Raw genomic sequence first — 13,660 nt, forward strand, 5'->3', positions numbered from 1 at the left:
ATGTCAGATGCAGAATGTGCTCCTGCACCTACATACACACACACACACACACAAATATATATATATACATCCTTTCAACCAAAATAAACAAGCAAACAAATGCTGTGAAGATGATGCTTGTAAAGTGTCTGGCACACAGTAGTTCTGTGCTAGTCCTTGGAGCACACCCAGACACAGCTAAACTTTAGAAAGTAGAAGTGGAGACAATGGAAACACACATAAGAAAGGGAAAGCCCTGGTTTGGAACAAAAATCCATACTAGAGAACATGGAAAAGGCAAGGCTTTGTGTATCTGGAGGAAGTTAAGATTCTAAAAGGCAAGATAATCCAGTACATCAAGAACTGTGTTTACTGAGAGAATCATATCTCACCACTACCCATACATCTTTCTTCTCCACATTAAAAGTAGTCCAGTCACTATGGAAACCAGCATTGAGTTTACTCAGAAAAAAATATTTTAAAGAACAGTCACAACTCTCTCTCTCTCTCTCTCTCTCTCTCTCTCTCTCTCTCTCTCTCTCTCTCTCTGTGTGTGTGTGTGTGTGTGTGTGTGTGTGTGCATTCATACATGAATGAACATTTGGATACCATAAGGAATCAAACAAAGTCAACATAAGAAGAAATACCTGCTAATGATGACTAATCATCAACTTGGTGGGATTTAGAATGAACATAGAAACAAAGCTCTGGGCATAGCTATGTTTCTTTAAATCAGGATAATTAACATAGCAAAACTTAGCCTAAATGTGCATCAACATCCTACGGTCTAGAGTCTTAGAATGAATTAAAAAAGGGAAAGTGTGCAGAGACCAAGTGTTCATCACTCTCTGTTCCCTGACAGAAAGTGAAATGGGACCAGGAGACATCTGCTTCTGCTGCCATGCCATGGTTTCCTTGCCATGGAGAATTGTATCCCCTTTGCATTATAAGCCAAAACACACCTGTTTTTCCTTAATTTTCTTCTTGTTGGGTATTTTGTCACATCAATGATCAAAGGATGGGCATCTGTATTCCCATATTTATCATGGCTCTATTTACAATAGAAAAGTATGGCTCGGCAAGCAATGAATGGATAAACAAAATGTATACATAGTAATATACATAGTAAGAGTTTTACTCATCCATAAAGAAGAAAACAATCTATAATCATTAAGGGAAATAAGTGTACCCAGATATATTGAATGAAATAAACCACTCCCATGAAAACAAGTATTGCATGTTTGCAGTCACATGTAGAAGGTGTGAAGAGAGAAACCAAAGAACTGAAACTAAAAAGGGATCCAGAAGGGATGTGGAAGGGAAAGGGGGCAAAGTTGAGAGAAGAAAGAATATTATATTAACTGAGTATGATCAAAGTAACTTTTATACATATATAGAAAAGTTATAATAAAGTGTGTTGTTTTGCATAATTAATATGTAGATAAAATACAAAGAAAAAATAGGGAATTAAAGTGTTAGGCAGGTTTAAGAGCCATTGCCAATATACAGGAAGATATACAAAAAAACCTCAAGTTAGACTCCAGAGAATCTATTAAAAAATAGGATACAGAGCTAAACAAATTCTCAACTGAGGAATCTCAAATGGCCAAGAGGCACCTAAAGAAATGTCCATGTGGTCTATGGATTGTATCTTAGGTATTCTGAGCTTTTAGGATAATATCCACTTATCAGTGAGTGCATACCATGTGTGTTCTTTGGGGACTGGTTTACCTCACTCAGGATGATATCTTCTAGTTCCATCCATTTGCCTAAGAATTTCATGAAGTCATTGTTTTTTATACCTGAGTAGTACTCCATTGTGTAAATGAACCACATTTTCTGTATCCCTTCCTCTGTTGAAGGCCATCTGGGTTCTTTCCAGCTTCTGGCTGTTATAAATAAGGCTGCTATGAACGTTGTAGAGCATGTCTCTTTGTTATATGTTGGAGCATCTTTTGGGTATATACCCAGGAGTAGTATAGCTGGGTTGTCAGGTAGTACTATGCCCAATTTTCTGAGGGACTACCAGACTGATTTCCAGAGTGGCTGTACCAGCTTGCAATCCCACCAACAATGGAGGAGTATTTCTCTTTCTCCACATCCTCGCCAACATCTGCTGTCACCTGAACTTTTGATCTTAGCCATTCTGACTGGAGTGAGGTGGAATCTCAGGGTTGTTTTGATTTGCATTTCCTTGATGAGTAAGGATGTTGAATATTTCTTTAGGTGCTTCTCAGCCATTTGCAATTCCTCAGTTGAGAACTCTTTGTTTAATTCTGTACCCCATTTTTAATAAGGTTATTTGGTTCTCTGGAGTCTAACTTCTTGAAATTCTTTGTATATATTGGATATTAACCCTCTATCAGATGTAGGGTTGGTAAAGATCTTTTCCCAATAAATTGGTTGTCATTTTGTCCTATTGACAGTATCCTCTGCCTTACTAAAGGATTGCAATTTTATGAGGTCCCATTTGTCAATTCTTGATACTTCAGTCCTTCTTAGAAAGGGGAACAAAATACCCATGGGAGGAGTTACAAAGACAAAGCATGGAGCAGAGACTGAAGGAAAGGCCATCCAGAGACTGCTCCACCTGGGGTTCCATCCCATATACAGTCAACAAACCCAGAAACCATTGTGGTTGCCAAGAAGTGCTTGTTGTCAGGAGCCAGATATAGCTGTCCCCTGAGAGGCTCTGCCAGAGCCTGACAAATACAGAGGCAAATGCTCACAGCCAACCATTGGACTGAGCATGGGATCCCCAATGGAGAAGTTAGAGAAGAAAGGTCTGAAGGAGATGAAGGGATTTGCAGCCCCATAGGAGGAAAAATATCAACCAACCAGTACCCCCTGAGTTCACAGGCACTAAACACCAACCAAAGTGTATACATGGAGGGACCCATGGCTCCAGTCACATATGTAGCAGTTTGCCTTGTCAGACATCAGTGAGAGTAGAGGTCCTTGGTCCTTTGAAGGCTTGATGCTCCAGTTTAGGGGAATGCCAGGCCAGGGAAGTGAGAGTGGTTAGGTGGGTGGGGGAACGCCTTCATAGAAGCAGGGGAAGGGGGTTGGGAAAGAAGATGGGAAACCAGGAAAGAGGACAACAAATGAAATGTAAATTAAAAAGCAAAAAGCCAAAACACAAGAAATGTAAATAAAGAAAATATCTAATTAAAAAATAAGAACTTTAAGCCAGGCGTGGTGGAACACGCCTTTAATCCCAGCACTAGGGAGGCAGAGGCAGGCGGATTTCTGAGTTCGAGGCCAGCCTGGTCTACAAAGTGAGTTCCAGGACAGCCAGGGCTACACAGAGAAACCCTGTTTCGAAAAACAAACAAAAACAACAACAACAAAAAAAAAACAAACAAACAAAAAAGAACCTTAAAAAGATAATAAGGTAAGTGGGAAAAAAAGAAAGAAATGTTCAACATCCTTAGAAGTCAGGGATATGCAAGTCAAAACAACCCTGAGATTCCACCTCACACCAGTCAAAATGGCTAAGATCAAAAACTCATATGGAGAAAGAGGAACACTCCTCCATTGTTGGTGGGACTGCAAGCTTGTACAACCACTCCAGAAATCAGTCTGGCTGTTCCTCAGAAAACTGGCCATAGTACTATCTGAGGACCCAGATATACCACTCCTGAGCATATACCCAAAAGATGCTCCAACATATAACAAGGACACATGCTCCACTATGTTCATAGCAGCCTTATTTATAATAGCCAGACGCTAGAAACAAACCAGGTGTCCTTCAACAGAGGAAAGGATACAGAAAATATGGTACATTTACACAACAGAATACTACCCTGCTATTAAAAACAATGACTTTGTGAAATTCTTAGACAATGGACAGAACTAGAAAATATCATCCTGAGAGAGATAACCCAGTCAGAAAAGAACACACATGGTATTTACTCACTGATAAGTGGATACTAGGCAAAAGAAGCTTGGCATACCCACAATACAACTCACAGACCATATGAAACCCAAGAAGAAGGAAAACCAAAGTGTGAATTCTTCAGTCCTACTCAGAAGGTGGAAGAAAATAAAATAGGGTGGGAGGGACTTGGGAGGAAGAGAAGAGTGGAAGGGGAAAGAAGGGGGGGAAGGATCAGGGATAGGAGAAGACACAGAAGGGGTATGATATACAGAAAGTCAGGAAACTAAATGGAGGTGTGTATCCATGGGGGATGGGGAACTGGGGGTAGCCACTAGAAAGGCCCAGATGCCAGGAGTCCAAGAGATTTCCAGGACCCAACAGGAGGACATTAGCTGAAATACCCAACAAAGGGGAGAGAGAACTTATAGATACCATACCCAGTGGATAGGCATGGTCCTCTATTGAGGGATAGGGCCACCCACCCATCTCAAAAATATTAATCCAGAATTGCTCCTGTCAAAAGGAATTGCAGGGACAAAGAGTGGAGCAGAGACTGAAGGAAAGGCCATCCAGAGACTGCCCCACCTGGGGATCCATCCCATATACAAACACCAAACCAAGACACTATTGAGGATGCCAACAAGTGCTTGCTGACAGGAGCCTGGTATAGCTGTCTCCTGAGAGGCTCTGCCAGTGCCTGACAAATACAGAAGTGGATGCTCTCAGTCAACCATTGGACTGAGCACAGGGTCCCCATTGGAGGAGTTAAGAGAAAGGACTGAAGAAACTGAAGAGGTTTGTAACCCCATAGGAAGTACAATACCAACCAACCAGAACCCCAAGAGCTCCCAAGGACTAAACCACCAACCAAAGAGTACACATGGAGGGACCCATGGCTCCAGCTACATATGTAGCAGAGGATGGCCTTATTGACATCAATGGGAGGGGATCCCCTTGGTCCTGTGGAGGCTCAATGACCTAGTGTAGGGGAATTCCAGGGCACTGAGGCAGGAAGGGGGATGGAGGAGCACCCTTATAGAAGCAATAGTTTGTTTTGTTTTGGTTTACAAACTTGAATGTATTTGAGTTTATGCTTGTATAATACTGCCAGTTTCCCATAGATAGGCGATGGATATGGTTATGACCTTGGGTGTGCGTTTCTTATACATGTGAAGGCTCTTCATATGAGAATTTTCTCTTCTTTGTTCCTAAAATGGGGTTGGCTTTTTTGCTCTGTCCCTCTTCCCTGACTCTATATCTATCTATCTATCTATCTATCTATCTATCTATCTATCTATCTATCTATCTATCTTGATGGAAAATACTCCAAGAAACATATTCTCTTTGTGCTTTTGGTGAAGGCTAACCCAGAAGCATCCCCTTGACCCCCTGTGTCTTAATAGTTTCCAGGCCAGTGACAGAGCAGCCTCTTTTCAATATGTCTGTCCATCTGTGAGGACATGTGAACATCTGTACATATACCAGTGTACGGAATCCCAGTGCCCCAGCATGTCTGTTTGCATTCTGATAAAACACCTATTAAAATGCAGTACCAAATCTCTTGCTATTGCTTTGACTCAAGGGCTAATTCTGGGGAATAAGATACAATCTCAATTTAATACAGGTGAGCAGAGATAATAGGAAGATGGAGATCCAGGAAGACAGTGGATTTCCTTGAGATCACTTTTAATTGTCTGGAAAGAATAGGTCATGCTGAAGCAATTTAGCCTTTAACCACTAAAGGCACTATTTGTAATAGTCTGATGTGCACCCCCTTCCTATCTCTACCCCCTCCAGCTGCAGCCAGAATGAATACTCTCAGCCCAAGTGTTAAATTCCACAGAATAATTGTTTGAATAAAGAGTGCTTGTCGGGGCTTTCTCTGCAGTCTTGTTATGTACAAAGTCAAAACCTCTCTTGATGCTTCATTTTTAAACCTGAAGGCATCGAGGGGCAGCCAGGTCATCTTTGTTTTACACTCTCTTTTTCCCTACTGACAGCCTCAGTTATAGCTTGCCCTTTAAAAAAAATTAATTCTACAGAGAAGTCCCACTGTGCAGTTGCTCCTGAAATGATTTATTTTAAAGAATAATTTTAGTGTGCTTGTTTAAAGTGGCACATGGGAAAATCTTCTGCATCGCCGATGTAAACTGGGTCTCCTTCCTTCTGTAATGGTATTGATGGGGCTGGTAGTAGGAGGGGTTGCAATGTAATTAACTGGATTTACTGGATCGGGAAGAAGCCCCTCTGTTAGGAAGTTGAATGTTGTATGAAATAGGAAAGGCAAATGAGAATCTTTGCCCCAACATCAGTAACTCCATCATGAACTGGTTAATTCCAAGTTCTGAGAAGCTTCCACTCCCAGTCAATGAAAACAAAAAACAAAACAAAACAAAACAAAACAAAAAAAAACCACTCCAAGACACATTTCACCAAAACTTCATTACTTTTTCCATAATAGCCTTTAATACTAAAATGCATTAAACTTTTGAAGCAGAGAAAACACATTTAAGAGGAAAACAGGGAACCACCAGATAAAAGGAAACAATGTGGCAGGTAACACCATTTAAAACAGAACTGTAATAATTTAATAAAGCTGCTTTATCATCTTCATAAAATAGACAGAGTGGTGATTCTTTTTTGTCTTTTTTTGTTTATACAATGATTCAATCACTGTGAAAATGTACATAACATACAGATCAGCATATACAACCATTTCATCTTCATATAATCAGCAACAGAGACTGCTTAATGAGACATACTGTACTTGCATCCTTCTAAATCGCCACCCTGGTTTGACAGGTAAACAGTAATAGTGTCATCAGGCTCATTCCCCTCACTAGAGGAGCGAAGGCGTAAGCCTTTTGCAACTAATACCTTAGCATTCAAATAGCACAAGGAGGTATTTGTTGCTGAATTTCTAGCTAGACCTAGTCTGGCTCTTGGTCCTTAGTCTGTATCTTAGCCTTCCTCAGCTGAATACCAACCAGTGCCAGTAAACATCTACTTAACTGGTGCTGTAAAGGCGTTAGCTGGTTTGTTTGCTAAAGTTGACAGCAACATTCAGTTAGTAGCAAGGTCATCTTTAATTGCCAACACAGCTGGAACACCAGTCAGCATCATCAGATTTCCCTAATGACCTACAATGCTTTCCAATCAAGGTCAGGTGTTTCTGGGTTGTTCCTTACCAAGAGAGCCTTACAACTTCTACTTCAGACAAGGTGGTTGATTTTCTTTGTTTTACAAAAGCAATGTGATTCCTATTTGAAATTAATTCACTTTTGCACAACAAGTGGCCCACAGGCCAATTCCAGCTTCACAAGAAAACAAAGAGAGCTGTAACAACTTCATTAGGACAATGTGTTTTGCTCTGGAATATTTCAATATCAATATAAAGCCACCCAGTCCCAGTCCCACCCCCATAACATCCCCTTTGAATATTACTTTGATACATACTTAAACTAAAGAACAACATCTCAATACACTTTAGTGTCAGCAGATACAATTTGACTCATGAAATGACATCCTTAAAATGTAATTTTACCAAGAAGGCAAACACTAGGACTGTATACAATGGACTTCTTCAGCTCATTTATGCCAGTTTGTCAAAGTCAGAAGGGTTTTATTACCCTGTGAAAAGAGCCAAGTGGACCAGACTTGCTGAGAGTGTCTTGGGGGAACATTTGACATCAAAATGATCCCCATAAAATGGATTATGTACAGTAATAATCCTTTCTCCACCTTGAATGCCCAAAAAAGCTATTCCTTCCATCCCTGCCTCTCCCCAACCTGCTCCTTGTCTTTGCCACTTCAAGTGGACCATTTGTGTTTCCTTTTGAGTGAAATGGGAGATGTAGAGGAAAAGTCATCTGAATTCCCCTCTACCCGCCATATGCTGAGATGACAGGATCTGGAAGGCACTCTGAGTACTTGCCAGTTTCAGAGTTCAGAATTACATCGTTCATTCGTGATCAGCTTGTCACCACATCAATAAATCTGTATAAATGGCCACTTTAGATGCAGTTAGTCCTATGAGGCAAGTTTCCTCTGGAGCATTGTCTCCTCAGTATCTCCTAGGCATCTATAGATAGGAAAAGAGTTCCTACCTCAAAACAACTGAATAATAAACTCTAAGGATTAGGCTCTACAAACCTGTGCTTTGACAAGCCCTCAAACTTGAATGGGCCTTTGATTCATATGGGTTTCTGGGCCAGCTCCTCAGTATTTCTTATACAATCATTCTAGGCAGGGATAGAGAATTATCATTTCTAACAAGTTCCTAAGTGATGTTGCTCTGAGACAGTATTTTGAGAACCACTGTTCTGCAGGAAGTACTGAATTCCAAAGCCCACTATCTATTCAGTACCAAGATAAACCTTCACTTTTTCTCCTGGCTTCAGAGGATCAATGGAACACTAAGTTTCATTCTGAACAGTTTCATTTACTAGTCTGCGTAGGGAAAAGAAAACTTTCCACAGGGCATTGTGGATCACTTCTCCCTATCTCTTACTGAATAGCATGTTCCTATGTTTGTGAGAAAGCAATCAATCAATGCAAACTAGATTCCCTATACTGAATAAAGACGTTTACCTGGCCAGAAAAATTTTAAGCATGTTACACTTCATGACCAAGGGACATCAGAATAAGTAGAGTAGAATTCCCTAGGACTTGAGAACTAAAATCGTTCCCACTTGCGTGTAACATGTTTGCAGAAAAAAAAAATAAAGAGGAAAAGATAATTGCCCCATTGGCCTAGGTAGCCTTTCATCACATGTATTAAAAGGAGAGGGGAAGAATCCCAATTTGATGGGAAATTTAAGACCCTTGTGCAAAAGTCCTATTTTGCAAGCACAGCCTGCCCTTAGAACCTGCCCTCCTAGGATGCACTTGCACTTCCATCAGACAATTGGAGGATTGGAGGGGGCAGGGGGAATTTCCTTAATGAGAAAAATTCTCTGAACATAATAGTTTAGAAACAGAAAAAAAATCTGACTGCCCACTGAGAACAATGTTTTAGATAGGGTAAAAGGATGAATCTAAAGCTTGAAAGTAAATTCTGGGGGTAAAATTTAAGAAATTTAGTTGCTTTTAAAAATAAGGTAAAAAGCAAAAAAATCAATGCCACCGCTACTGTTTTTAAGTGGCTGGTAAGACTATTGCAGGCAGTGGCTGCTCTACATTCCAACCTTCCATTTCCATCTCCCACAATCTTTCAAACTCTCTAGTAAGAAATACACCTGTAGAAAACTGTACAGTCTCACTACAAAGTGACCTTGAGGCGCTAGCTAACAAGATACTATCCGATGGATCATGGTGAAGAGCAGTGGAAATTCTATAGGCAGTCTTCCTAACTCAAAGGACACTTGTAAAAAGCTGAATGTGTTCATTAAATAGTCATCTGGAAGAACAAAAATAAATACCTAATTCATAATCTACTACACTAAAATAAAGTAAATCAGAATAGGACAAAATATATGAAAGAAAATCAACTAAGGCATGAAGAAGATGGCAGGACAACTGATCTCTGTCAGGGTCAGGGGGAAATTTGCAGCCACGCCAATATTTTGCATGAGGTAGTATTCAGTACAGAATAGGAAATGAGGATGAATTTGTAGCTTCATTATAGGTGTCTTTTTTTCCAGAAATCTTCTCCCCTACCTAACCCCATCCCCAGTGCCTTACCCACCCACCCCCTCCCTTAACACCCTCCCACCTCCCACAAAAGAAAGTATTCCTAGTAATGTATAAAGCTAGGAACTCAGATAAAAATAATGAAAACATTTCAAAGAGCTGACTGCATCTACTAAACTTAAGAAAATAAATTCTCTTTTGAATTCTAGTGTCTAACTTCTAGCCTTTCTTTTTAAGTATTCTTGAATTACAAAAGAGAGAAGAACCCAAAAAAAAAAAAAAAACTTGTTTCTTTAGAAACAATTCTTTTAAGACAAAGGCAGAGGAAAAGTGACATGTTTGTTTAGTTTATTTTAAATAATGAACTCTTAGGCTGCAAGAATACTATGTTGGCTAGTGAATATTAATAGACATGATAAAATAGGGGCATTTGTGCAGTGTTAAAACAATAACAACAAAAAGAATGTCCGGTTTGTTAGTGTTAAAAGGCATATTCCTAGCCTACAGAAAATAAAAAGAGTTAGCTAAATCTTAAAGAAGTTTTGTCTTAATAATTTCTTGTTCACATTTTTAATCAAAAAAGTATTAGTCATAAAAAGATGAGTTCAAGTGTCTGAGTGTCTCCATTTAGAAGGCACAGTAATTAGATTAGTGATGTTATCACCTGTCTTTACGTATGTGTACACTTCATACTGCTTACTCTATCATTATTTATAAGTAAGATAAAGAGCAATATGGAGCCCTTGATTCCAGCCCATGATGCACTTTACCATCTAAGTCCAATCATGATTGGGAAAACACTGAATCAGGAAGTGTGTATCTAAAAAGATGGTAATTTAGATCTCAAAAATAGACTCAGTCATGTTGCATGAGTTTTAGATGATTGGAGACAGGGAATTTCTCAGCCTGAAAACTGATAACTTTGGGAGTAACTTTCCTGTGCAGGGCCTGAAAATTAGAAAAAAAATGTATCTCATAAAATTTTCAACACAGTATTTCTGACAACTGCAAATTAGATAGCAGCAAATCCAAAAATGACTTTCTACAATGATCTAGCGACAGACCGAGGCAGAAGACTGAAAGGCAGGAGAAATCCTCCTTGAGGTGGTGAGCAATCCTTCCATGGAGTAAACCATGTGTGCAGCCACCAAGTCCTCGACCTCTAGGCATGGTGTCGCTAAACTCATTTGCTGCCTCCATTGTTCGCATTTTGTTTGTTTGATATTTTTTTTATCTGTATTTTTATTAGTTTTTTTTAAGAAAAGAAAACATCAACCTTTAAAAGCCTTTTGCCATCACCACACACATAGCAATTTGCAATATCAAATACAACAACAGCACAGCTAGCAAAAGGGTTCTTAAAGCAGGGGCATCCACAGCAAAGTAGCGGCATTGGAAAGTACTCGAGCTTCAGAAACAACCTTTTGGGGGCTCGATTTCACATCACTGAAACAATGAATTGTACACAATAAATGACCAGTAACTTGTCTACACTACAAAAAAACAGTGGCGAGCTTCTTAAAGGTGTCCAGAGCTTTGTTTTTTTTTTTTTCTTTTTTTCTTTTTGCTTTTTTTAAATGTAATTCTTCACAAACAATGGTAATTTATATTATCATTTTGACATATAAAAATATATAAATTCAAACACTTAATACATAATACTTTTTCACAACTGAATTTGCCTCTGTTTCCCCAACATCAAGGCCTCATGTACAACTCAAGCCAAAGCTAATTTGCTCCAACTGAACACCCCTACTGCCTGTTGAAACGAGAGGGATTGTCACAGAATGATAGTCACTTATACACAATACATTTAGGGAAAGCTCTGCAATGCAGCCACTCAAGAACCAACCATTGGTGAGCAATTAAAATGAGCAGCTGCTACATCTTCACTAGCCAGTGTGGTTTCTGTTCTCTCTCTTCCTCGAACCCAGATGGGTTTAGAGAACGATATCCTTCAGACGCTTCACGCCAGGAGATTCCTTGTCACGACCATCCTTGCGAATAGGGTTGACCTCATGCATCACTTTCTCGTTGTCGGCTCCACGGGGCTCAGCCTCAGAAGGACGAGAGGCGCCACTGTTGGCATGGTGCTCCAGATCATGAGCTGGAGGAGCCAGGGCGACGGTGTAAGACACGGAAGGCTTGGTGGGCAGAGGGCTCTTCAGGTGAAGTGGGGAGGTGACAGGGCTAATAGCTTCACACCCATTGCCTGCCTCCCGGATAGCGCTGTTGACTTTGGGGCTGCAGATGGTCACATCGACAGTCCGCTTGCCTTTCAGGATGGGACGCTCCTCAGCCCGGTGGCTACTGACATCTTTTCCAAAGGTCGCGAAAGTCCGTTTGGTGGGGCCGCAGTCGTCATAAGCCTCAACATCAGCAGCAGTAGCTTCAATGGACAGAGCGATGATGTTCCTCACGTGCTCAGGTGACTTGGAGCGGGTGGGCATGGGATTCCGAGGCATCCAGCATCTATCAGAGTGGCCAAGAATCCGGCATTCTTCCCTGCAATGAAATCCTTCATTCTGGTCTGTAAGAAGAAAAGGAAGATGTCAATTTCATCAGCTTTTCCCAGGAATCACAGAAAAACCCAGTTCTGGTTTCTCAAAATCCATAGGTCCTTTTGGGAAACAGCACTTTCGATAGTCTTACATTATCTTTGGGGACAATTGTGGGAAAAAAATAGATTTTTAGATAACTATAGGTCCTCCTTTTTTTTTTTCCTTTCTTGCTGTTCTTACTGGTGACAAAACAAAAATCCTAAAGAGAAACAAGTTATGAAGAAAAAATATTTTTAAATGTCCTAAGTGCTAAGGTGTGGAGAGTCAGCAATTTTATTAACACCTACTGCTAAAACTGACCCATGTTTGAAAGTGCATTCAGCACAAGACTGGAAGCAGTGGAGGAAGCCCAGTGCTCGATTAATCAAAGAAACTTGCCCATTGTTCCTAATAACACTATCAACCACTTTCCACCTTATCAAGTGATACACGGCCTATCCATTTAGATTACTATGCATTCTCTTTGAAAACCTAATACATAATTTCTCTCTCACCAGCAGTTATCTCAGTCACTTCATTATGACATCTCTATGACTAGATTTCCCAACAGAAGCACTATGACTCCTTCATTTCCAGAGAACTCACGAGCCTCAATTACAAGCACACACACACACACACACACATGACTTATATGTTGGGGATCATTTAATTAGCCACAAATAAGCTATTTCTCCCTATTTGCTTTAATCTTCACTTTTCTTAAGGACCTACTTCCTAATGAAATATATATATATATATATATATATATATAGTAGGAATGCAAATTATAACAGCTATTAGAGAGAACAAAATAGAATGTTCCTAAGAAATAAATTAAAAACAGAAAAAAAGAAAAAAGAAAACCTCTGTCCTCTCACTTCTGGACATATATTCAGAGAAAATAAAATAATAAGGTTCCCTGCAAAACCAAGTGTATTTTTTTAGTGTGACATTAGCCAAGTTACAGAATCACCTTAGTTACCATCAACAGATGAATGGATAAAGAAAGCGTGATATGTCTGCTTACTGGAATACTGGAATTACATAGTCATTAACAAAAATGAAATTCTATCATTTGAGACAAAGTAAATGAAATTGAAGTGCTACACTGAGCAAAAGAGCTACATGGAGATGAAACTGGAAAACCAAGTGCCACATGCTGTCCTTCAGATATGGAAACTACAAAAGGAGAAAAGTAGCCATTAGAAACCAGGAAAGGCAAGGATAAGGAGTGAGAGGAGTAGGCAAAGAAGCATGACAAGTGGAACTACAATGTGCAACAACATATTGGATATTTGAGAGGATCTAGAAGAGACAGAGGAATTGAAGACTCTAAGGAATGAGTAGGTCAAAGTGCTTATTATATTGATTTAAATAATACATGTTACATACAGATATTAAAATGTCACAGTTCACACTCAAAAATATGTATAGTCCATCTCATGCTACCAAAAATAAAGATTTTGTTGACTGCTTTAATCCTACCATAGAAGATCTCAATAGTTCGAATTCACAATTATTACAATAACATATTTTTATCTTTTCAGCTCAGGTATATTGAGGGCTAAGTCTTTTATTTGGCTCTCAGAGGAGTTTTCTATAAAGACTGCTTTGGCAAAGCATGGGGTTA

The 13,660-nt window shown here is 39.6% G+C and overlaps 1 protein-coding gene across 5 annotated transcripts in view; it reads right to left on the reverse strand.

The window, feature by feature from the left end:
* Positions 1-6,286: 6,286 nt before the first annotated feature.
* The window catches only part of Pcdh19 (protocadherin 19), a 105,278-nt gene continuing 97,904 nt past the window's right edge, over positions 6,287-13,660 (reverse strand). For 3 of the 5 annotated variants that reach the window (XM_029473483.1, XM_021153648.2, XM_029473482.1), the window contains one exon: positions 9,617-12,020. In XM_029473483.1, coding sequence (XP_029329343.1) covers positions 11,431-12,020 — 590 coding nt within the window. In that variant the 3' untranslated portion in view covers positions 9,617-11,430. Of the gene's footprint in view, positions 12,021-13,660 lie in introns of all 5 variants that reach the window. The other 2 variants (XM_021153649.1, XM_021153647.1) reach the window with 1 other exon arrangement.

Source organism: Mus caroli, chromosome X (assembly GCF_900094665.2).
Source record: "Mus caroli chromosome X, CAROLI_EIJ_v1.1, whole genome shotgun sequence".
In the NCBI taxonomy this organism is placed as follows: domain Eukaryota; kingdom Metazoa; phylum Chordata; class Mammalia; order Rodentia; family Muridae; genus Mus; species Mus caroli.